Source organism: Pygocentrus nattereri, chromosome 22 (genome assembly GCF_015220715.1).
Source record: "Pygocentrus nattereri isolate fPygNat1 chromosome 22, fPygNat1.pri, whole genome shotgun sequence".
Lineage (NCBI taxonomy): Eukaryota > Metazoa > Chordata > Actinopteri > Characiformes > Serrasalmidae > Pygocentrus > Pygocentrus nattereri.
This window is the reverse complement of record NC_051232.1, coordinates 17,068,062-17,094,385: the sequence shown is the minus strand read 5'-3', so window position 1 is coordinate 17,094,385 and position 26,324 is coordinate 17,068,062. Positions and strand designations below refer to the sequence as shown.

General features: G+C 37.9%; 1 protein-coding gene across 1 annotated transcript in view; it reads right to left on the bottom strand.

Annotated features, from left to right (window-relative positions):
* ecpas (Ecm29 proteasome adaptor and scaffold) overlaps positions 1–26,324 on the bottom strand; it is a 45,633-nt gene that overhangs the window by 1,248 nt on the left and 18,061 nt on the right. Inside the window, exons 19-48 of the mRNA XM_017709349.2 lie at positions 24,044–24,135; positions 23,796–23,930; positions 22,213–22,378; positions 21,934–22,106; positions 21,150–21,251; positions 20,876–20,999; positions 19,170–19,315; positions 18,656–18,710; positions 17,429–17,543; positions 17,095–17,163; positions 15,631–15,748; positions 14,726–14,893; positions 14,332–14,411; positions 14,131–14,236; positions 13,692–13,739; positions 13,367–13,485; positions 12,220–12,370; positions 10,685–10,750; positions 10,374–10,463; positions 9,873–9,939; positions 9,581–9,672; positions 9,394–9,460; positions 7,574–7,762; positions 5,817–6,028; positions 5,463–5,506; positions 4,343–4,535; positions 4,113–4,254; positions 2,140–2,245; positions 759–847; positions 604–675 (exon numbers count right to left, since the gene is read on the bottom strand). Coding sequence (XP_017564838.2) covers positions 604–675; positions 759–847; positions 2,140–2,245; positions 4,113–4,254; positions 4,343–4,535; positions 5,463–5,506; positions 5,817–6,028; positions 7,574–7,762; positions 9,394–9,460; positions 9,581–9,672; positions 9,873–9,939; positions 10,374–10,463; positions 10,685–10,750; positions 12,220–12,370; positions 13,367–13,485; positions 13,692–13,739; positions 14,131–14,236; positions 14,332–14,411; positions 14,726–14,893; positions 15,631–15,748; positions 17,095–17,163; positions 17,429–17,543; positions 18,656–18,710; positions 19,170–19,315; positions 20,876–20,999; positions 21,150–21,251; positions 21,934–22,106; positions 22,213–22,378; positions 23,796–23,930; positions 24,044–24,135 — 3,396 coding nt within the window. The remainder of the gene's footprint in view (positions 1–603; positions 676–758; positions 848–2,139; positions 2,246–4,112; positions 4,255–4,342; positions 4,536–5,462; positions 5,507–5,816; positions 6,029–7,573; positions 7,763–9,393; positions 9,461–9,580; positions 9,673–9,872; positions 9,940–10,373; positions 10,464–10,684; positions 10,751–12,219; positions 12,371–13,366; positions 13,486–13,691; positions 13,740–14,130; positions 14,237–14,331; positions 14,412–14,725; positions 14,894–15,630; positions 15,749–17,094; positions 17,164–17,428; positions 17,544–18,655; positions 18,711–19,169; positions 19,316–20,875; positions 21,000–21,149; positions 21,252–21,933; positions 22,107–22,212; positions 22,379–23,795; positions 23,931–24,043; positions 24,136–26,324) is intronic.

Genomic DNA, 26,324 nt, shown 5'->3' with positions numbered 1-26,324 from the left:
GACAAACATGAGATATTTTAACTCAGCTTGCTTGTGTTTAAGCAAGACAATTAAGTTGGCCTTTTCAAGCCAAATAAGCTGGCTTGAAAAAGCTAACTTACTGCTCCTCGTAATTGTGTGTTTGTGCTTTTCTAAGCACTACATTTAGGGTATCACAGAATTTAAAGTGGCAGTTGATTTAAGGTGGCAGTATATTTAAGGTAGCATTGAATTAAGGAGGCAGCAACCATCAACAGTCTTCCAAAATTCTAACAATTTAACAATTTTTCAAGCCAACTTCACGTTTGCTCATGAACTTTTCCTTTTAGCCGATTATTATCGATTGCCAGAGATGTCTAAACTGGCTAATGGGCTGTCACTAAAAATGCATTATTAAGTAATCTAGGCATTTTCAAGTCGGTTCAGAAATCCATTCAGATAGTGATTGTAGATACACAAAAAGTAACAAGTACTCGAGAAGTTTTTGATAAACATCTTATTGGCTTTTTCTTGAGTAGTTCAGTCATACATTACGCATGAACTCCAGTGAAATGTCACTGAAATAACAATACTCTTCTTTAATTAGAACTTTTTTTTAAACGCTTTCCACTCCTGCAAACCTACCTTCGATTCTTTTCAGTAGCAATTCCAGAATGGACAAGGCTTCAGTTCTTACAGACGAGTAACTTCTGTTTTCTGGGGACAAGAGAAAAGGATTAAAATTTCCTCTCTTGTTGAAGGCCAGCTACTTCATATGCAGATGTTTTTTTTCCCCACACCTAGTGGTGATGCGAGTGCAGTGCAGGTTTCTGACAGAAGCTCAGTCAGTACTCCGGAGTTCTTCTGGTCCTGTTCTAACAGCAGTAACCTACAACACACAGCAGATATTTCGATGCAGTGAATCTTCAGATTTCATGCCTATGTTCTGTGTTCATACAGCTGTCTCCAAACGTTTAGAGTGCACCGGTCAAATGACGTGTTACCGACTTCCTAAATGTAGTCAACACATCCTCTAGGGCATGGGGTCACCAACATGTAGCTCTTCTACTGTCCTGTTGCTGCTCCACAGTGGAATTAGACTTGTAGTTAAAAATAAAACAATCCTCCTTTGCAGTAAAATAAAGCCCAATAAACACCAAATGGTCTTAAACCAAATTCATTAAAGTAAATGTATAATCGCTAATTCAGCCTTTAACCCTGAAGGTTGGCACACAGACTGCTGGTCACCACAGCAATGCAGACAAGTATCACCTAGCTAGTAGCTAATGAAATGGCAAATCGAGATTTAAGATGAACACTGATAGTTTGGAGACAGACTTATTTGCATTTATAAGCACTTTAACTGTTTTCGTTATACATTTAATCTGCACAAGAAGCTGTCAAACACTAAACAGTTGCGAAGCTGAAGCCTGCTTTTCCTTTTAATTTTTCTGTTCCACCTTAAATTGTGCAGCAGTTACATTCTGAAGCTGGCGATCGAGAAGATGACTTTAGCCTTGGAAAAAATTTAATATTGAGATACATTTTACAAGAAACTACTCTACTTTTCCTGCTAGAGGTGCGAGAAAAGGTTAAAGCAGAGCAAAACTCTGTTGGAAGACACAATGGATGTTACTGTGGTTAGTAGTTAGTTGTTTATTTTTTGCACAATTTAAAATACACACAAATAAACAAAGATAACATGCACAGTACATGCAGAGACAAGAAACCTGATATGCTTTAATATATAATATATAAGATAAGCCTCCACCTAAATATTATTAAAATTTCACAATATAATGGAAAATACAGAATTATACAAAAACTGTCACAAACATCAAATAACCTAAATATCAGCATAACACCTAAAACAAAAACATAAATGTACAAGCATATGTATGTGTTGTGTATGTACACAAAAACAACTGGTTATGCAATAGTTCAAGTAAGATGACAAGCGAGACAAGTAACTCTCTTTTTATCTGAAGAAAAATAAGCCAAACACCTATTCAAAGATGGGTCAACCCTATTGATACATTTGTGGGAGGGGGTGGCGTTTACCTGCACTGTGACTGTAGTCAAGGTTCATTTCCTTGAAACAGTTTTGAAATCCAAGTCTTTTACCATCATTGCTGTTCCGGATCATATCTGTAGATACTGGATGATGCTGTATTTTCTTACCTTTGATAGAAAGCCTTCATACACTGCAGGACACCCAGCTGAACCCTCCACGTGCTCAGTTTCAGTCTATCACACATCAGCCCACACACCTCTGCCTGATACCGACCTGCAACAAGACATGCACACATGCTTATATCTGCACATAGATTCACCTCTAACACAGTAATAACAAACATGAATTAATGTTTCTATCTAGCATGAGCAACTTTTTTATACACTTGAATGAACATTTAAAGAAGTCTTTATGGCCATTTTCAGGGCCCAAGCGAGATCCTGCTCTACCGATCCCTATAAGTACCTCGTTAGTTCTACCAAAAAATAATTTTATATATATATTTTTTATATTTTTCCCACTTTTAAATGCAATTTACAATGTGGAAGCATCTGTAATGATATGCCAAACCTAAAAAAAACACTGCAGGCTGCACCCTGCCTTAGCCTAAACAAATACAATACTGAGACATACAGTTAAGATGATAAAATGGACATAACATGCTGTGTCTCCCAACGTGGTTTGATTTTTTTTTTTTGAAAGCACAAAATGTGTTGCGCTTTGCATTGTGCTTGGTGATGTAAGGCTCGGATGCAGCTGCTCAGCCATGGAAACCCATTATATCAAGCTCTACACTGTTCTTGAGCTGATCTGAAGGCCACATGAAGTTTGGAGGTCTGTAGTGACTGACTCTACAGAGAGTTGGTGACCTCTGCGCACTATGAGCCTCTTCCTAACATTTGCATAGGCAACCTCTGCTGTATACATACACTATATTGTCAAAAGTATTCCCTCATCTGCCTTCACACGCATATGAACTTTTGAGTGACATCTCATTTTTAATCCATAGGGTTTAATATGATGTGAGCCCACCCTTTGCAGCTATAACAGCTTCATCCCAAAGGTGTTCTGTCGGGTAAAGGTCAGGACTCTGTGCAGGCCAGTCATGTTCTTACACACCAAACTCGCTCATCCATGTCTTAAAGGACCTTGCTTTGTGCACTGGTGCGCAGTCATGTTGAAACTGGAAGGGATCGCCCCCAAACTGTTCCTACAAATTTGGAAGCATGAAATTGCCCAAAATCTCTTGGTCTGCTGAAGCATTAAGAGTTCCTTTCACTGGAACTAAGGGGCCGAGCCCAACTCCTGAAAAACAACCCCACTCCATAATCCCCCCTCCACCAAACTTTACACTTGGCACAATGCAGTCAGACAAGTACCGTTTTCAATCACCAAACTGAGAAGCGTAATTTGTCACTCCAGAGAACATGTCTCCACCGCTCTAGAGTCCAGTAGTGGCGCTTTACACCACTGCATTCAATGCTTTGCATTGAGCTTGGTGATGTAAGGCTTGGTATGCTGATATGGCAGCTGCTCAGCCATTGAAACCCATTATATCAAGCTCTCTACACTGTTCTTGAGCTGATCTGAAGGCCACATAAAGTTTGGAGGTCTGTAGTGATTGACTCTACAGAGAGTTGGTGACCTCTGCGCACTATGAGCCTTAGCATCTGCTGTAAACACTGTGTCATTTTATGTGGCTGTCCACTTCTTGGCCGAGTTGCTGTCGTTCCTAATTGTTTCCACTTTGTTATAATCCCACTGACCGTTGACAGTGGAATATTTAGTAGTGAGGAAATTTCACGACTGGACTTTTTGCACATGTGGCGTCCGATCACGGTACCACGCAGGAATTCACTGAGCTCCTGAGAGCGACCCATTCTTTCACTAATATTCGTAGAAGCAGTCTGCAGGCCTAGGGGCTTGGTTTTATACACCTGTGGCCATGGAAGTGATTGGAACACCTGAATTCAATGATTTGGATGGGTGTGAATACTTTTGGCAATACAGTGTACATATTAAAGAAAGAAATTACACATTAAAATAAACACTACATACTAACAGAGGTACCTGGTAGCACTGCTAATATTACAGCAAGTAATTGCTCTTTTCACATTGTTTTGTTATTGTATTTTCATACTTTGCATCTGTGCAGTTTTGGGCCAGGCTTTTCCGAGGGTCTCAAATGCACATATTAGAACCTCCATCCGCAGCTCTCGCTCTTTTGCTTCTTCGTCGTCGTCATCATCATGTTTGGGTGAACCAGCGCTTGTAGGTTGATTCTGATGACACAGGAAAGTGCACATGAAGAAACAAACTTCAGTATTTATCATTGATACATATTTGCTCCTAAAATGGTCATTGGTGTACCTTTCTGATGAGTGGGAACAGAATTTCTGTCATTTCTTGAAAGCGGTCCTCCTCAGTAGCCTCTAAAATGTCTGCTGCACAGCGCAGGGCAGCCATTTTGTAAACTAGACTCTCCTTTTTACACTCCTTCAGCACCAGGTCCAGTACCTGCCGTACACTCGGCTGACCTGCAACCGTCTTCTTTAGTTCCGCGCTACAAAACACACAAAAAAATTAGAGAAAGAGTAGACATGTGATTAATCATATTTTTAATCATTAATCCGATGAGTGTCCGCAATGCAGACATCGCTAAGAGCTGCAACGACAGAACGGATCAAATTATATGAGAGTCAGAGTCACCTCTATGTTACAGAGCCAATTACAAAGCAAACACATGTGCACTGTTCACACTCCCAGTGTTGTGTATAAATAGCTTAAAGACTACTTTCACAACAAACCTGCATCACCATAAGGACTTTTCTAAACAATTTATTTTATTGTTTTCATAGGACTGGACTGCTGAGGGAACGCTTATTTCTTTTTTTCCTAACAGCCTTACAACGTGCTTGCAGTTGGTTGTGACGCTAAATTTTTATTTTGCACTTCGCACAATATTGAACGGGGCTTTTACAATGTTGTAGTTTTTGGAATCTGTATAGGAGATCAGTTACATTTACCTTTACTTGGGAAAAATCAGAGTCAGTACCTGCTGCACTTCCACTATTTTAATAATAATTTATTGCATTTTATATCGTCCTTGAAACATTCAAAGGCTTTTCTGAACACTGCGTTTTATGTCCTTGCTGTGCAGCTGATAAAAATTGCCACTGGCACATCCAATGGATGATCACCTGGATGAAAGGATGATGTAAATGGATATCATTAAGGACTGACCCCCCTGATGGCGATGTTTAAAAGACAAACGTTTCCATGAACAAAAACTGAATTAAACACAGAATAGAAAGGTGTGGCCGACTAAGTGTATTTGTTAGGGGTGGGGCAACATAGTCGATATTCATGATTACCTTTTTTTTAGTTAACTAAAAATATCATGCTAATTATTTTTAGATATTAGCCAAAACTATCGGGCATGTATAAGAAATGAAAGACCAAGAAATAAGAGAGAAAAAAGTCGTCTAACCTGCATTTTGACACCACAGATCCAACAGCCTTTAACAGCTCCTCCTGAAGGGATAGATGATAATGTTTCAGTGACTTATGACTCACCAAGAAATATTCAAAACACCCCCACTTAATTACTATATACAGGGAGATTCACTCAAAAGAGCCCCCGAATGTTCTGCAATAACTCTCTCTCTCTCTCTCTCTGTGTGTGTGTGTGTGTGTGTGTGTGTGTGTGTGTGTGAGAGAGTGAGATTATATATATATAAAAAAAAAAAAAAAATCACACACACACGCACACACATATACATATACATATACATATATGTCTCAGATGGGTGTGTGTGGATGTGTGAGTCTGGTGGCACCTCACCTTGCCTGCCCAGGTGCGTCCTGCGAGTCCCTGCAGCAGTGCATTCAGCACCATACCCAGGTGAGGTGCCACCAGAGAACCTGTCTGTTGCTTTGCAATGGTGGCCATAGCAACGCCGCCTTGAGCCTTCATCTTCCACGACTGAGACTGCAAAGCCCTCTGGGTGATGGCTATCAGCTCTGTCATATACAGCCTGATTCCTCCAAAACTGCCTGAAAAGAAACAACAAAAAAGTACAGAGAGAAAGAGTCAGGGAATCCAACATGGACTTGGGCCTCCATTAGGTGTTAAAAAGAAACAATTCTGTTCCCCAAAGACAAGACTGAAACATAAACAATGAAAGAAAACACATTCATAGAGGGATCAGTGCAATAACACTCTCAGACTTATTCAGCTGACCTCTAGCTGTGTCTGCCTATGTCTGAAGTTCCCTTACTTTGGTAACACTTGCAAGCAGACATCTAGAAACTATAGACCTACAGAAACACAATTTAACTAAATCTTTGGGTAAAAAAAAAAAAAAACAAAAACAAAAACAACAAAACACACCAAGCACTATTATATGACAACTTTTTCACTTTATTAATGTTTGGAATTTTATATTTTAAAATGTTTGCCAAAGCTATCTAGCTAGGCAACCAACACTAATGTTCTTACTAGGTACGGAAGGGAGATACTACGAATATGAAACTATGAATACAATGACTTATTTTAACATTTCACATACTCCACTGCGCTTTATCCAATTAAACAGGCTGTATCTTCAATCCACTTTGTCTCCTGATTCAATCTGAGTACTTCATGTTGAGTAGCAGCTACCACCACTGGAGCACACTGACATTATAGCTTTTGGTAGTTATTTTTGGACTATTCATGTGACATGACCAATTTATAAATGTTATATTATATTATTATATTATATTATTATTATAAATGTGGCAACACAACAAGATGCCAACCAAACACTGCTCCTGTTGTGGACCTGTTCCTGGGTGTCACGAAGAGGATGGTATGGGCTGTTTATCCATCAAAGAGAGCTTGAAGTAAATATAAATTTAGCTACCAGGTTCACTAGATGTAAACAGATGCTTTAAACACTATTTTATGCCTACATTTATGTCTTTGGACTAATGGAAACTTCTAAAAGGCAGGGCCTACTGCCACAGCTTAATGAACCTTCCCTCAGTTTTGTTGTTCTAGTGCCTCTTTTTCTTCGCCATGTTTACATATGTATGCCAGACAGCACTCTGCCATCCTATTGGTTAGTGTCGTAGGTCAGACTAAGCAGGAAAATGCAAAAAAAAAACTACCTTGCTAGAGTTTTTGTTGTGGTGACGTCCGAGATGCCGCATCACTGTTCTTAGATTGTCACACTACAAGACCCATTCATTGTTCCCAACACTCCTATTCGGACCTGATGCTGGAAGTGTGTTAGCTGTGACAAAATCCTGTTGAATTTGTGTAGTTTGATCCCAGCATAACACGACTGCTCTAATCTGCGCATTACATAGTTATGAGAGGGAGGAACAGTAGTGTGGACCCACATACAGACCCGTCTGGTTTAAACTGGTAAAGCCAAGCTATTCATTGTCCTGTGCCATCAACTGTGCAATTACTTGACTGTGTCTGGATTCCTCCTGCTGTATAAAATTGAACTCAAACTCTAATTTGCTATTGCAAGCCTAATCCAAGGCCTGTGTACTGTGCTGCTGTATTTTCTGCTTGTCGTTCACTCATGCATCTCTCCCTTTCCTTACCAGGCACATGCTCCTGCCAGACCTCAGCCCACAGGTTGGCGTCAGCACTTTCTCCTTGTTCGTCAGTCTGCTGGTGCATTCCCAGGAAGGCCAGCGGCAGGGCCACGCCTGCATGAGCCTTCAGCACGTCAGGACTGTAGTGACTGATGGCATGCACGGTCAGACAGCATGAAGACTTGTACACCACCTCTGAAAACAAGACGGAAGAACATAAAGAAGGAAAAACAAGTAGATAAAAACAGAAAACAAGAACAAGATGGTCTTAAACATCTAATTTATTCAAACTAACTGGTTGAAAATGTGAATATGCACTTTGAGACTACACGATCCTGTCCTCTAGTCTTTCATCAGCAGTCAGTTTAGAACACATAATCACTGTTCAGCTAGATGTTTCTGCATGGTGGGCTATTCTGTTTTCCACAGCGTCTTTATGCATCATCTTACAGTTTAATTACAGAGGTCCTGGAACCCAATCTTATTAGAATCCTTTAATATGTTGTAATGGATAATACAAATTCTGGTCCCCTGTTTGTATTTTTGTAGATAATACAGCTCCACAGTTTAGGTAGGGCTATGCATCTCTGCTGATTAATAACACAGTAAAATTTGTTTATTTTAGGGTGAGCATAACGTGACATTCTGGACAGATATGTGGACAGACATGTTTTGTTTCTAGGCCTACTTTCTCAAAATCAGTGCTGAACACTGGCTTATGACAGGGGTCTTCAACATGTGGCTCCTTAAAAATAGAATAATCTTCCTTTGCAGTAAAATAAAGCTCTGCTGATCATTCAAACAGTTTTAACAACAAATGGTCTTAAACGCTGGAATTAATGCATAATTGCTAATTCACCCTTTAAGCCTGAAGGTTGGCATGCAGACTGCTGGTCACCATAGCAATGCAGCCTAGTCTCGCCTAGCTAGTAGCTAACGACACAGCAAAGAGAAAGATATAAGAGGACCACTGAAGAAGAATGGACTTATTTGCAATTACAATCATTTCAAATGGTTTCCTGCTACATTTAATCTGCCTCGAGACACTGTCAAACGCTAAAAATCTGTGAAGCTGAAGCAGTTTCTCATTCAAATTTTACCGTTCCACCTTAAATTGTGCCTGAGGTGCCAGAATGTACCTGCTGTGCCATTTAAGTGGGAACGGTGAAATTTGAACGAGAAACTGACTTCAGCTTCACAAATTTTCAGTGTTTCACTGCAGATCAAACCCTTAAGAAGTTGAACGTTGAGACATTTAACAATAAACTATTTCAATTTTGTGGTAAAGTTTTCTGCTGGAGATGCAAAAAAAGCAGCTGACCTAAAGCTTAAAGCAGAGCAAGTCTGTTTTTGTTTATATTTTTAGTCTACACTAGGACATCAGCACACACAGAGACATATTTACAGCCAAGAGGGTAAAATGTATATAAAACGTTGTGGCTCTCAAGGCAGTTTGATTTTTGTTGAAAGGACAAAATGGCTCTTCTTAACATTTGGGTTGCCGACCTCTGGCTTATGATCAAATCTGACTGCTGCAAAAATCCAAAGTAACCGATTGCTAAAATGGCAATTCAGTTAAAGTCACATGATTTTTAATAAACGCATATTAATACACAAGTTGAACTGATTTTATTAGACTACTTATGTACATTTTATATTGCTCTGATGCCACAGCTACCGTTTTTCTTTCTCTCTATTTTAGTCATACTTGAGGGTGAAAAACATTGCGGGAGTGTATTCAGTACATGATTGTGGCGGTATTTTTGACAAAAGGCAGCCAGTTTAAACATATCAGACTTTTTCCTCAATCTGTACAATTATCTCACCTTCTTTCTCCAAGTACCAGGTGCTGAGCTTCTGCAGAAGCTTCTCCACACTGCTGTCCTTTGCAGTCTGGAGGAGAACCAGGAGAACCATGTTTTATTACTCAATTTAAGCCAATATGTTTTTGTACTTGCGTGCACACGTTTTGCAATCACTGGATGATTAACGTCAAAGCTGATGTGCACTCACCCTGACCAGATGACCGATGGCGAAGGCGAAAGATTTCTGGATTACGACACTGCGGTCATGGATTCCATTAAGAAGTGCACTCATTAGTTTACCTACACATGAAGGCAGCAGTAATCAGTGGTATACTTAACTGCTCTGCTTAAATAATATATAGCTGCTTTTTACCCAGTGAAACAAATCTCCTCTCAACTGCTTTACAGAACTAGGATTTTTTTTTGGTTACCTAAAATTTGAACCGATGCGATTATTTCCCCTCTCAATATTTATGTAACATGAACACAGTGGTAATTACCTGAGTAAGGTGTGAGATCTTGAGGGCACTGTACTGTCAGAGAGACAATCACACTGGCACAGCCACCCTGTGGATTGCAAAAAGGTTAGTGTGTGAGGATATATTACAGTGGCAAGAAAAAGTATGTGAACCTTTTGGAATTTTATGGTTTTCTGCATAAAATGTGATCTGATTCTCATCCAAGTCGGGTGTATCGACAAATATAATAATAATATTTGTAATAATATAAAAATAATATATAAAATAATAATTAAAAAAAAAAAAATCTTGTAAGTCTATTTCACACACTCATTCAACACACACACACACACACACACACACACACACACACACTACATAAAATTACTCTTTACAATATACTAAAATTTTACAATGAACGCAGCAACAGAAATGCTCCAAAATGACCTTTTCTTACAAATTTTTCTCTCTTCTATATAATTTTTATGTTCTAATTATGAGTTTTCATCACGACAGCAACAACCTCTACACAGAAAAATTTACCTTAGTTCCAAGACCGACTCCACTCTTCAGCAGGTCGCAGAGTTTGGGGACCAGCTCTCCCAACACTGACACATCTAAATGCTGCAGACACTACAGTACACAACAAAAAAAGCAATTCATCAATCTGCACACAAAAGGACATTAAAATAACTGAACAGATCAAAACATTGTGCAACAAAATTATTTTAATTGTTCTTAACTAAAACTTTTATTTGTGTGCAAGCACTAAATATAGACTCAAAGTCTGGTCAGATCTGATCATAAATACAGTAGCGTGTGGTGAGTCCTGTCTTCACAATGCAAATTCATACCATGTTAACAGTCTCCATCATGGGTGAAGACTTGGCTGCACTCAGTCTGGCAGTATCCATTGCACTCTAAAAAGGGAGGGAGGGGAAAAGTTTCAGATTCACATTTCTCCCACATTTACACATACCAATAACACACACCAGGAACCTTGACTTTCAGTTTCTTTTTCCCCCCACTTACATTTTAATAGTCTAATAAATCATTTGAGTAGAGCTTTCCCTCTTCTGAATCTGACTCGGTCTAGAATTATGGTCTGTAGAAGAGACACTAAGGTACATTCACATTACAAGCCTCACTGCTCAAATCCGATTTTTTGCTCAAATCCGATTTCTGACAAGATGGTTCACACTCATTTAGGTAAGTGACTCAAATCTGTCATTAATGTGAATGAACCAGCGTCCTGAAATGACCTGCATGCACACATCCTACTGAGCAATGTCATGTGAATGAATGCATCATTAGCAAATAGACTAATGTGCACAACAAGCCTTCGCTGTGAAGATAATAAACTCTGATCAGCTCTCAGCTGAAGGAAAAAAAAGGTGAGATGTGCTTAATTTACAACAAACAACGTGAACTGAGCTGAGGCAAAAGTTAAATAAGCAAAGCAGAAAACCCATATATTGGGAAATCATTGTTTTGACTGATGTCGGAACATTTTTCTTCTAGGGCAGTGGTCAGTACTGTTTGTTTATCTAAGGTCAAGCCGTGCTTGTAATCAGCTGGGAGCCATCAACAGTATCAACAGCTAGAAACCAGCCCGTTTGGCCAATTTAGACTTGCACTGTAACAGTAAACTAAGGCCCAGTCCACACATATCTGTATCTTTTAAGAAACATAGTTTTTTCAGCAATCTGGCTTCCAGTTCAAACGAAAATAGCTTTCGAAAATAGAAAATAGGGGGGGGGGTGTAAACGGGTTGTCATCTTGATTGTAAATACTAAGCATCTATGACTTGATTTTAACAAAAGTCAGATTCTAACCAAACTTCATTATACAAACTACATAAAAAGCTAGAAAAACTCAAGCTTCTCTGCCTGACTGTGTGGGTGTTTTGGAGATCGTGGCGCAGGCTTGGCAACAAACAATATCGCTGTAGTCGGAACAAAATCTCAAATTTTTGTTTTTATTATCCAGATATGTGTGGAGAAAGCCTACAAAGACAATGAAGTTGTTAAATCACAATATTTTTACGGCAACTTATCCTCAGCTAAAATTTCATGATTGTGATGGGCCTATAAGCAAGCTCATTTAGAAAGCCAGACAGCCCGTTTCAATTAGCTACGAGTGAGAAATAATCAAACAAAATCTTCACTGTGTATATCACGAAGAACCTATGAGGATTAAGTCTAAAATTATTCCAGTGTAACGTCACTCTTCTTAACTCTGTACTCTCTCAATAAAGCTCTGTAGAAGACCCCATGGTTGTGATAACCCATATTTCCTGTAAGATGCTGTTAGATGCTCATGACAGCACATTAACAATTCAGTATGGTGAGTTAATGTCAGACTATTCAACAGCAGAGCAGGCACTTACCTTCTCCTGCTCAGTGGCTCTCAGACTGAGGTAGTTGAGCACCTGAGGTTCCAGCACACTCAGTGCCTCAAGCAAAGCAGGGATGAGACGGGGGGCATGGGGCTTTAGGCGGTTGCCTGCTGTCTTACTGATCTTAACCAGCGTCTGGATACTGATCCACATACACGGATGGAGACAATAACATTAAAAACGAACACATACACGTACTTTAAAAGGAATAATCTGATGAAAAAATCTAAATGTACTCAATGTTCCTGCTTATCCCAAATGTAGCTAATCAGCCAAGACAATAGGTGTCTGAAGTTTCTCTCCTTTAGCACTGGGCCTACAAAGCTAATGTAGCTAATAAGTTATAAATCTTAAACTGCACCAGTTGGCATTGCGCACACTTCATCATACATTTGCATTTAAGCTTAAGGTTAGGATCTGGATCAGGATAACATTTATGTAACATTATGTTCATGAGTGCAAAACAGATCTTATGCAAAACTTAGTCAATTCATCCCAAAGATGTTCAGTGAGGTTGAAGTCAGGGCTCTTTGCAGGCCACTGGAGTTACTCCACACCAAAATTGTCTAACCATGTCTTTATGGAGCTTGCTTTATGCACGGGGAATCAGAGGAACCATGCTTAGACAGCAAAAGGCCTTCGCTAAACTGAAAGTCACTGAGCTCTTCAGTACGATCCAGTCTACTTCTGGTGTTCGTCTATGGAGATTGCATGGCTATGTGCTTCATTATCTACATCTGTTAGCAATGATTGTGACTCAAACATCAGAACTAAGGAAGGGTGTCCACATACGCGTGGCGGTATAATGCAAGTTAAACGTGGGTTAAGTATCAACGAAGAATATTAAATCTACTAAACAAACAGTGTTTCCGAGAGTACTTGACGTGGATTGAGGCAAGCATGCGATGACTTTGGCATACAGCTTGTATAATGCCAATTGCTGGTGAATGACTTGCTTGCTATAACAGCCTTGTAGCTCAAGTGAAAAACGAATGCAGGAAACTTTGAAATCAAACGAAACCCAACATGTCTCAGTTGATCAACACAATAAGGAGGAATTTTATCATTTTAGCTTAAGTATACCTATAAACAAACTGCATAAGTACATGTTTAACTAATGAAGCATGCTGGTTTCTACCTGAGAGAGCGCACTTCTGCTACATTGCTGACGATGCCTTTGTCCAACAGAATTGGGAGCAGCACTCCAACTATTCGTTGAGCAGATGCACCTGTTGATTCACACATCCTCACACACACCTGCCGAGCAAACGAATTGAGTGTTAGACTGTTTTCACTCATCAGACCCTCAAAAGAATACTTCTCACAAAATACTAGTATTCGGTAAATGACTGATTAATTGTAGAAACTACTAATAACCAGTTTATAACCATTCTGTCTTTCATTGTTAGCCCTATTAGCATTTTACAATGGACAGCATATGACTTTTGAGAACAGGCATTTACCTTGCTGAGGGTCTTCAGAGTTAAGTCTGCTGCTTTTCTTACTGATTCCTGAAGTACAAAAGTCACACAGGTGAATAACAGATGACCATATAAACAGCAGCCAAATACAAGCTAATTATTAGACACTTTAATTGCTGTTAAGAACAATTAAATGGTCAACACTTAATATTTTTCTTGCATATTATTTATTTTTTATTTTTACGTTGTTTGTGTAGTTTATGTACCAAATACTGTCAAATCCATACAAGCACCTTTATTCCATAGAAATAACAGGCTATTTTTTGTTAGTGGGCCTTCAAAACAGATAAATGACTGACTAAAAGATATAACTTCACTGTGAATGGGCTGGGCCCATTCAATTCACATTGAAGAAGTTAGTAATGTGTGAGTGCAAACTTCTGAACGTTAATGAATTGTAAATGTCATGCTACTTGGTCACCTTGATATCATCCAGAACCCGGAACAGCGTCTCCCAGATTTCTGTCAGGTGGTCAATGACGTCATCTGCCTGCCTTCCACGGATCAGATCGTTCAAAGCCAAACAGCTACAGAGAGTGGAAATAAAGTAAAAACGTGAAGTCTCTATTGAAGTGATAATGATATTTAGGGTCAGGATTATGAATTATTAGACTTAAGTTACCATGACTCCCGAACTCTCCACATGTTACTGGTCAGGTTGGATATGACGTCCTGAAATATCTCCTTCAAGTATTTATCAACCTGGGTTATGAAAAAGGTGTAAATATAAAAACTCAATGTTGTCCTATATCATGATAATGTACTATAATAATAATAATAATAAAAATAATAATAAAGTCAGAATGAACTGAATTGCAGCTCAGCATCACCTGGTTAAATGTTTAATACTAAACATCCCCAGAGGTTTCATGGTACAATATCTTTGTAATGTATGCTCTTATGTGTAATCAATAGACTAAGTCCATATCTTTAAACCTCAGGGTGGTAATTACATTATATTTGCATTTTGTTTGGAGAGAAGTTGGCATGAGATAAAGCTGCTAACGAAATCTCACAATGTTTTTGTCCGTGACGAGGGCATCCCAGATGCTGGTCATGGCTTGCCGGATGGCCAGGTTGGGGTCAAACTGGTACCTGTAGAGGCGGGGCACCAACTGAGGCAAAAAAGGAGCGAGCTGCTCCCCTGCCTTTGCTGCAATGATGTTAAAACCAAATGCTGCCCCCTACAGCGAGAGATCAAAGCAGGTATGAAGAAAATCACAAATTTTTAACTTCATATTTTTGCTATATACTTTGGCACTACTTTTAAAGCTATACACAAAAAGAGCACGACTGAATAGTCAAAGCAGCTAAAATAGATATGTAAAAATGCAAAACGCATGCAAAAATACAGTTTGTGATGCTAAGGAACTTGGCATATAAGATTTTCACAGTGGGGGTTATAGGACCCAACAGTCATTAATAGATTAAATATTTATTAAGCCAATAAATTAGTGTTTTTATAAACATTTATGTAGTAGCTTCTTGTGAGGAAGCTCTTAGAGGCACTAAACTCTTCAGAAATCAATTCTGACTCTTTCTCTAGAGCCAAGAATTTAATATCAAACCACTCAGAAAGACTTAACCAATACAAATTTAGAAAAATCTGAGGAATCCTGCTTTAAAACATCTGAATAGATTGAAAGTCTCCTTTTAGCTGTGAGAACCTTTATGGTCTGTAGTGAACAGAGTTCTCCATAGTGTTGATCTTCAGTTCAATTACTCCAGTTCTTTGCTCAACATTTGTGAATAATTACAGCATTTTAACTAGACAGGTGAACAAAAAAGTGGGAACATTATTTGAATTGCACTTTGCTTCAAAAAAAGATTAGAGATCTACATCATTACAAAATGATTTTAAATACTGAATTGGATTTTACTATATGTCTGTTGTAATCCCACTCTAACTGATGCCACTTACCTTCCTGGAGTTCCACATAGCATGGTGATTGGCCAGATTCATAAATTTGTAAACAAGATCTGGTTGGTTCAGATCACTAGCCAATGAGCACAGCTCCTTGTAGGTAGAGAGGCCATGTCTGTCAACAAAAACAAAGCCAGTTTTTAGGTTTTTATTTGGACTGAATAATGAGCATATACTGTACTGTGTGAAAGTCAGAGAACAGAGAAGTCCAAGCTATTCATTTTTTCAGGAGATATTTCTGATAAATATTTATGAAACGGGACCCCTAACAACAATGCAAGACCTGGTAGACCACCACAACTGTTCCAAATCAGGCTCACTCTAGCTGCATATTCAAACAAAATTCAGGTGTTTCTGCCCATCCTTCCACTGTGAGAAGACAACAACATTGTGGGTCTGAAAGGATGTGTAGCTGTCAAGAAGCTGTTACTGAGAAAAGAAAACCGACAAAAAGGAGGAACATCTGCAAATCGAACAAAGGAGCTGCTGGTGTTCTCAGAACAATAAACTTACCACCCTAGAGTCCAGTCCTCAAGGTGTCTGGGACTATTTGAATCAGCAAAAGATGAATACGGAACCGACTTCTAACAGCTTCCAGGCAACAAATGTCTCTCGAACAAAATGATGTAAATGAGACTAAATTTGTTCCAAGTTCTACGTTCTGGATTGTTGCCGTGATCACGGTGTGCGGCTTCTTTCTTACTGCTCCACTGCTTTCAGAAGCAGAACAGGTTGCTAGCTATTCAGAACAAGGATCAATATACAATGTGTTTTCATTTTCAAACAATTTTCTGCGACTGTGATCACTTTACAAATGTATTCCAAGCAGAAAACACAACTCACAACAGTGTAATGCACCCTCCACTGCACTTTCAGACTGAAGAGACTTTGAGAAAACTGCACGTGAAAGTGAAAAAGTGAAAAACATTACGTGTGATAAAAAAAGTATTTATGGCTGCCACAGTGACCCTGCAATTTCACTGTAGCAGTTATTTTCAGATGGTTCTGTGTGGTTTCACTGCTGCTTCATTAACTGCATCAACATAAACGTTTTCATAAAAACTACAGATCACGTTCTATTCCGGCATCATGTTGCTGGCGAAGGACTATGAAAGTCTTCATTGCTGTGACATCGTCAACCATAGTACTTTTTGTCCAGTGACAGTGAGACTGTAAAATGGCTTTAAGACTGAACTTTCGAGACTACTTTGAAAACCTGAAAGGCAGTTTTCTGAAAAGAATGACAGCTGTAAAGAAGGCAAAGGGTGGACACAATAATACTGAAATGATGTACATTTAATTGCTGAGGCTTCTATCATTTTATTAAGGATGGAAGAGAGCTCTCTGACTTTTCCTACAGTGCAGTCCAGTTCCATGTTTCCTACTATAGACAAACTAAAGACAAAAAGTCAATGAATGGAAAACATTTTAGTTCAAAATACTATCTAATAGAACACCTACCCATCGGGTGCTTTACCAAGAGCATCGCCTTGAAAGACCTCAGTATCCTCTGATACAGTGTGTTTGACTCTAAAACACAAACAGACACACAGACCATTAAAAAGGAATTGAAATATTTAATCATGCATTATACTGGTCATCATGAATTGGCAGCAGAAAGATAATAAAGCTAAATGCATCCGCTAAATGCTCTTTTGATGCACTTCGATTTTTCCATGCCTAAAACTGACAGCAGCATTCAATAATCCATGAATCTCACTGTCTCAACTCATGCTTGAATATCTGCTAAAGATATAATGGATGATTAATGAATGAATACATGTGTACTACCCACCTTTTTCCAGTCATAAGAGTCTCCACTAGAGTGGACACCAGTTCCTGCTGATCTTGCTCCCCTCCGAGTTCGTACACCAAACCCAGGCCTTTAGATGCCACATCCTGACTCAGTTCTACAGAGTAAAACGCATTCATCAAAATCTTACATACTGATGAAAATAAGTAGTAGTTCCACACTATGATTTGGCTTTATTTAACATTTAAAATTGTCCTTAAAGAAAGCTTTTCATATTTATAACTGTTGTACTATTATTACCATCACAAATAAAAACTCAAACAACTATAGATTCAGTGGTAATTTCGTATAGTACATAAAATGGCTATATTTCCATTGTACACATCACAACACCTGAGGCCATATACAGAACCTTCTTATCCTTCTGTATTAAGACCTTCGAGGTCAAGATACAAATTTATATTACATAAGAAAATCTTATCTAATTTAGGAATCTTATCTTCCAGCATCTTAAGTCACGAAATCTTAACTTACTTGATCTAAATCGACAATAAACTGTCATGTCTGTTACCTAGCAATCAATCATACGCGCACAGCTGAACCGTGAACATGCAATTAAAGTAATCAAGTTAGTTAGCCAGACCGCTAACATCAGCTAACATTAGGTAACATGAGGTTAATGTCATTATTCACCACCATCACTGTAAAATTTTAGCTGACAGGTTTTCATCAACATTAACAAACAATGGTAATAAATGGGACAGTGGAGATTGTGTCTGCAGCGTCTGGGGTTTTAAAATGCTAGCACAAACCCTCATAAGTCAAAGCACCATTTTTAATGTAACATCATTATGCCAGTTCTACAGAATTATGCTGCCTGTCACTGCATAAAACAATAGAAACAGATGGTTAAACAGCAGTTAAGACGCCTCTGGCAAAGCTAGAACAGAATTTAGGAGATTTAGTCTAGTTAGGATGTTTCTGTAATACTGTTTTCTTATCCATTGTTCATGGATCAGATGATGAACTTAAAAACTGGTGTTCTGTTATAGCCTCTGTGCTAAATTTAGTCCTAACTGAAGTTGTAATGTTGACTAAACAGATAAAGATTTCAGAGTCACAACCCCTGGTTTCCATCACCACCACTGTAAAGAAATCTGTAACTTTCTCTGCTATGAACTATTTAATATACTCTCAACAGTTGACTTAAGCAGAATTTGTGAAAAATTAGTGCAATTCTTCCCTAAGGTGATGCAATTGGTAACTCACCATCTGGGTCAGATAAGATGGAAATGAAGGCTGTCTGAATCTCTTTCAGATGGGACTGCAACAGAGAGACATGGTGATATTACCATTGTTTGCCATACATGCAATTTCCATACTAGACTATAGATGCATATTTAGATTACACGCCAAATACGATATTTACTGTTATTGTGATAATCTATGACTCAATATGCTTTTCTGAGTTTACCCTGGATAACTACTTAAAACAGCACTGCATTTTTCACTACAGCTATCGATTCTTCGAAAACTTCAGAAACAACAGAGATGCATATTGATTATTGTGAAAAAGCACCATGATACTATATTTTGGAAGATCGGCCAGCCCTTTTACGGAATTAATTTACATAATGAATTATATTTAAATACAAGTAGCTCTCTAACATCAGGTTCAAGTCTGCACTTGCAAACTGCTTTCTTTTCATTCATTTACTTACATGACCAGTGTGCAAATAAAATATCTGTTGCATGACATGTACATGTTCGTGTTTATGCTTACCCGAATCTCTTTGTGCTCACTCAGTTTCTTCACTAGCGAGAGCAGCCATATGCAGGCAGCCTGACGCACATGAGGGTTCTGACTCACTATGTACTTAGACAAGATGGAGCTCAACACCCAGGGCACCACATCATTATTCTTCACATCTGAGGGATGGAGAGAGGGAGGGAGAGAGAGAGAGAGAGAGAGAGAGAGAGAGAGAGAGAGAGAGAGAGAGAGAGAGGGAGAGAGGGAGAGAGGGAGAGAGGGAGAGAGGGAGAGAGAGAGAGAGAGAGAGAGAGAGAGAGAGAGAGAGAGAGAGAGAGAGAGAAGCAAGCCATTAAGACACTGCATGTGTGTCTACAAATGTTTTCTACTAAGCAAAAGCTTAAAAAAGTTGGAAGCAACTTAAAAGCAGCCTGCTTGCAGATTCAAGTATAAAACAATTTGAATATGCTAGTCTTGTGTAACTTACATTTTAAACAATAGCTTTAAAGCAAAGGTACAATAGTTGATGTATGATAAAAAGGCCAACAGAGCTGTAGCTGATTCCATAATAATTGAGAAAACTGCAAAGTCAAATAATACAGAAGATGAATGAATTAATACCTAATATCTCATATTTCAAAACGATTAAATCTTGAGGCAAAAATGTCATAATTGCAGAGTATTGTTGATCATTTCAAAACTTTCTGTTGCTCCCAAAATAAGTGAATTGCAAATCTGTAGTGTTCAAAAGTTAGGAATCACTGTTGCTAATGTAAGAACAGTTCTGTTCCATTTACACATATACAATTATTGCAAAATGATTCAAATCATTTGAAGGATACAAGTTTCTGTATACTGTTCAGTTCTGTTTTTAACTGTTTTACACAATTAACATATTTTACATTTACTGAAGTTTAAAGATGGTTCTTATTACTAATTATATAAAAAGAAATACTAAATACATAAAGTAAAGAAACAAAAAATAAGTTTAAGTGTCTAATAAATGTAATCCAACAAGTAAATACCATGAACCTAAGCTAAGTGCGTTTTATTTACGATGCAGAAGATTTTACCAAAAGAAAATATTTTAAAAATGTAATTGTACAAAAATCAGGACTTGGTTGAGTTAGGTTAGACAGAGTTAGTACCAGTACTCAGTATCAGTCATTACTAAAGAATCAGGTATCGGAAGGGAAAAAGTGGTATCGGTGCATCTCTACTAATCACCAAGTTTATTTGGTGGGACAGAACAGAGAAAACACCCAACTGTGCTGTTCAGAGAAAACACCCAACTGTGCACCCAACCCCTCAGTTCCACATACCTGCTCCACAGATAACACACCTCTACACATTTTAATCCACACTTACTGTTTATTTGCTGAATTGAACATACTGGGGACAAAAATATAAAAACATAAAAAGTGGCCTGCACTAAAGTTGAAACACATTTTATTTTATGGTTTCTTCCAACATCTTAAACATCTTAAATTTAAACTCTAACTCTCTGTAGAAGATTATTTTAAGATGAGCATTTTTTTTACTTAGAAAATCAACAAAACATGGAATCTGACCAGAGAAGTATGCAGTCTATATCAACATTATTGAATAAAATGCCTACAATTATTAATGTGACTGATTTCAAACTTTTGAACTACTGCATCATTCTTGCAATGCTCTCAGATACAGATGTACAGATGCACACAAAACAGTAGCTCTCTCACTGTCATGTACACACTTACTTTGAGGAGGGCAGTACTGGTCTTCAGTGCAAGTCCAGACGTCTCTGGCAGCTCCAGAACAGGTTCCTATAGAAGCACCAGTAATGGCCTCTCCTACTGTAAACTGCAGCTCAACTTGCTTGGCCTGAGACAGAGAGAAAGAGAACGAGATAGAAGCACTGAAACAGTACGGTTAATGGGATTTACAATGGTGATCTAATTTATTGGCATCTTACTACCATATTAAATAGTCCTTACTACATCTTAAATGATGCTTATGATGCTATAACTCTACCTCTACTGAATCCATGAGGCCTTGCAGGAGCTTTTTCTGGTGGGGGAATTCACTATCTCCTACTGGAAGGAACCCAAGTGTCTGGATAGCACGCTCCTTCATCTGACAAAAGAAATGGATCATTTAACAACAAGTAACTTGATTCTAATCATTTTATTTCTCATGGTAGGGAGCAAACTGGAAAAACGAAACAAAGTAACAAAGAGTCTGTTAATAAGTTAGATCTTAATTTATAGTAAAGCAATCACCTTTTAATTTGCAACATTGGTCAGAATTTTTTGGCCAAATCTTTCAGCCCTACAATGGCATTTTTTAAAAAAACTTTGTGTTTCAGTTTTACAGTGAATCCTTTAGGAAGCATTTTAACTTAAAGTCTCCAAATATTAAAGAATTCACGTGTGAGCCCATCAGCAGTCTGCCAAACTGTTTGGTATGTTTTTGTGCTTTTTTGTTTTATATACATACATTTTTGATGGCAGACATACTTGCTTTTGTATGAGACTGAATATTTTTTCCTTCTCCATGCTGGACAGGACATGTCCTTTTAGCCTATTGAGAGAGAGAAGTTCTCTTTGCACCTCTTTCTGCTGTGCTGCAGCTGTTGCAATAATCTACCAGCTGTGCTCAGAGAGACTCAGACTCTGGTGAAACTCCAACTTGAGTGACTAATTTGCAACGATGGCATCTCAAAGTGTTCATGAATAACATTAACACAAGTATTTAATTTTAGTGAATACTAGAAATTAATTCAACATACTGTCAGTTTTGCGAAAGTGATTGTTACCTTTCCGGTCTCTTTGCCTGATGGTATCCTGGCGAGCAGGTTGTCCACAAGGCTGAGTTTGGTGAAGCCATCTCCGTCTCCTGGTATCAGCAGTTCACCATTACGACCAATCTCACCCAGAGCTGTTACTGCAGCGACCGTGAGCATTGGAGACCCACTATCCAGAAATGACCCTAAAGAGCCATTAACACTTTAAGTCATTTTGTGTTTTTAATTAGCAACAAAAAATGAAAACAGAAACTGAATTTACTGACTTTAATTAAGTTTCTACGGCCATACCGATAATTTTGGTTGCCATAGTGATCAGCTCCTCATCCTCCCTGGATGTGGCACTCATTTGATCAAGGTCTGGGGTGTCACCCATGATCAAGCCACGCCTCCGGCTCATATACCTGCCCACCATATAGCCTAGAGCCAAAATGGCTCCATGCTGGGTCTCGGGACTCTGTTTCAAATGGAATATTTCAACTTTGTCATTCAGAAACATCTTATACAAACTCTACCTATAAGCATGCAGCATAATTTATAGGTCATAGAGCAGCTTTAGTTCTCAACCTAATAAAAATCGGGTTAAAACTCAGAATAAACAGTTATAACACCTGTGTTTGTATTCAAGGGGACCAAGAACACTCAATTGTACAGCCCTTTAAAAATGTTAGACCAAACAAATCATGACATTCTGCAGTACCCTTCTAGAGGTATTGATATAGAATCTAAAGTGCTTGAGTCCCAAATCTCCAAGATAACTTTTGCACTGTTCAGCTGGTGGTTTGGCTGTATCTGCACTGTAGATCTATGGCCACACCCTTTCATCCACCACAATGTCGTTAGTGAAACACTTTAGTAAGAACCTAATGTTCAGTGGAATTTATAATCGTTTCAGTCAAAAACATATGCATATGTAAAAAGCCAGTATTTATGCCAGACTGTAAAAAAAAGTAACACATGTAAAGTACAATGTAAAGACACATTATTTATTCCAAGAAACATTCATAGCTTCAGAGTTAAGAATTTAAAGTTTGAAATTCACCATCAATTCAACACTGGAATTCAGTCATTCTGTGCACACTCGACAGAAACAGAAAACCTGAGCTGAAGCGGGCTGTTGGTAATAACCAAGCTAACAACTCTTTAGCTGCTGCAAAGTGTTTTAGCCTAATATCATGAAATATTACCTGACAAACATTAAATATTACCTCTTTGATGTCACCTAAAATAGGCAGTTATTTTTTTAAGATTTCTAAACTGCCTTAATATACCCTTATTTTTTTGTGTTTTTATCTGAAACAGCTGATAGTAAACGATGTGTGAGATGGAAAAACCTCTGGCATTTTGAGATCAAAAAATGTGATTGTCCTCCTTTAAGTATTATCAATTGACTGGTAAATAACTTTTTGCTATTGGCTATCGTTTACCACTTTAACATGGGAAAACAAGGGTGAATTCAGGATTTTCCACAGCGAGTTTCTTGTATTATACAACAAAATAATGACCATGATCTTTTACTAAAGAAGGCTTAATATGAGTGTTATAATGGACTTCTAATGGCTTATGCAATATGTTGTACAAGATGCTGTGAAGAATTATATACACAATGAAGTAGGAAGCAGCCAGTCAATAAGCAGCTACTGATTTTAAAAGGCTTAATAAGAACATTACAAAGTCATTACAATAACAATCTGTATTCAACCACCTATATTTAAATAAACCTATATTTACTGAAATTGTATTCAACTGCACAATACCTTCATTCGTTAGAGAGACGATAAAAAATGGAAAGCACACGTTACATTTCTGGGCAATGTTTTAAAAAGCTACATTAAATACAAGAATAAAGTGGGTGATAATTTAATGGTACATACGTGAGCGTCTTTGGTGATCTTGATCAGGTTTTGTACAGCTGTTTTGAGCTCGTTGCCAGACATGGTGGAGACAACCACAGCATAGAGCTGAGCAGCTAGCTCTCGCATATCTTCCTTATTAGTATTCATTAGACCCTGAAATACAGCAATTAACATCTCTAACATCAATAACTATAAATCAATGTACACAGTCACATGAATTGATTTTATTCAGCTGAGGAAGTAAGCAGTTGGACTGAACCACTTACTTTTATCCAATCGATTTTGTGAGCAAATCTGGCAGCGAGTTTCGGAGGGCAGACAGACACCACCTCCAAAAGACAATACATCACTGGAATACCTGCAGAGACCGATTTTAAAACTATTTATGGGAATCAATGTGGGAATATAACTGATTTATTGTGAGCCCTTTTTTTAAACAAGTAAGATTGATATGAATAAGTTTCATAACCAATTTAACTTCTCTGTAACGTTATCCATTTTCTAAACTTATGAGAGAACAGAAACACAGCATTACGAGGTTCGGCTGTTGTGTTCACTTCATTATAAAGTTACCAGCATAAATTGTGGTACACAACTGTGAACACAACTGTTTTTGTCAGTTCAATGACGATAAAACCTAAGGGCAGAAAATACTTTTCATTTCACTTTGGTAATATATGTAGATATTTTTGAAAATGTTTGCTTCAGTTATGTATTACTGAAATTATTACAAAATTTTACTGCTTTTCATTTTTTGTTGCAAATTACTGAAAAAATCCAATGATGAATAAAAACTAAAAAAAAATGCAAATGATGTGCAGACCATTTAAACCCTACATTTAACTGAAAATAGTACAAAGACAACATATCAAATGTTGAAACTGAGAAAATGTACTGTACCTATTTTGATTTAACATATTCCAAAAATGTTGGGACAGGGCAACAAAAGGCTGGTAAAGTTGCGTAATGTTTAAAAAAAAAGTTTTAAAAAGTTTTTTAAAAATTAAAAAAAAAAAAGAAGCAACAAGTCAGTATCATGACCGGGTATAAAAGAGCATCTCGGAAAGATTGAGTCTTTCAGAATTAAAGATAGGGAAGGATGCACCATTCTGTGAAAGACTGTGTGAGCAAATAGTGTAACAATTCAAGAACAATGTTTATCAATGTATAATAGCACAGAACTCCTGCTTTTTTATCATCTACAGTACATAATATCACTAAAAGATTCAAAGAGTCAAAAACCAGTATTTGCTGGCTGTGATCTTTGGAGCCTCAGGCAGAACTGCATTAAAAACAGACATGATTCTGTAGTGGAAATCACTTCTAAAGACCACTGTCTGTGAAAACAGGTTGTCTCTGCGTCCACAAATGAAAGTTAAAAGTCTAAAACACAAAAAGGAAACAAATATAAACAGGACCTAGAAATCTTGCCACCTTCTCTGGGTCCAAGCTCATTTAAAATGCACTGAGGTGAAGTGGAAAAATGTTGTGTTGTCCAACAAATCAACACTTGAAATTCTTTCTGGTAATTATGGACATTGGGTCCTCCGGGCTAAAGACCACTTGGCTTGTTATTAGTGCACAGTTCAAAAGCCAGTTTTCATGATGGTATGGGGGAGCACAGGTGAGCATGGCATAGGTGATTTGCACATTTGTAAAGGCACCATTAATGCTGAACAATGTAAACATGTTTTGGCAACCTATGCTGGCATTCAGATCATGTCTTTTTCAGGGAAGAACTTACTTATTTCATCAAGTCAATGCCGAATCACATTCTACATGTATTACAACAGCACGGCTCCGTATCAAAAGAGACCGGATGCTAGACTGACCTGCCTGCAGTCCTGTAACTATTCTATTTTGCAGTGTCCCAACTTTTTTGGAAACGGGGTGGTAAAACAATGCTGCCCACAGCTCTCATTTTTTTACATTTTCTTTCTTTTCTAATTTTCCATTTGAGGTCCACTTCTAAATGTATGTGGTTTCATACACAGACATTGTTTATACATGAACATACTCTGGTCTTAAATTCATATTTAAGATTTTAGATAGTTCATTCAACTTTAGTTGCTTGAAAACTACAACTGAAACCAAACTACTGAAACCAAATTGCACTTAAATTGCATAATTTAAAGTTTACAGCAACTCACTTGAAACTCAGCAGCAACAGTTGCAAGTGTAACAAATTTGTGGAACAGCTGGTAATGAACACATCGAATGACATTCTTTCGAACGACCAGATAAGAGGACAAGAAAATAAAACAGCTGATGGCTTAGTGGGAGATTGAAAAGGAGATGGCTACTTAAACATTAATGTGTACTTAATTATTAATCTTCAATGGCCACATATACACAAAGCAGATTTTAAAAATGTACAGTCAAGAAAATCTCTCTCTCCCTCTCTCCATGTGTGTGATATATAAACATAAACACACACACACACACACACACACACGCACACACGCACACATATCTTTAACTTACAATGAAATATTCTTTGGTTTTAAGTTTCTATTTTGGAGATATTTGTTTTTCTTTGGACAATGA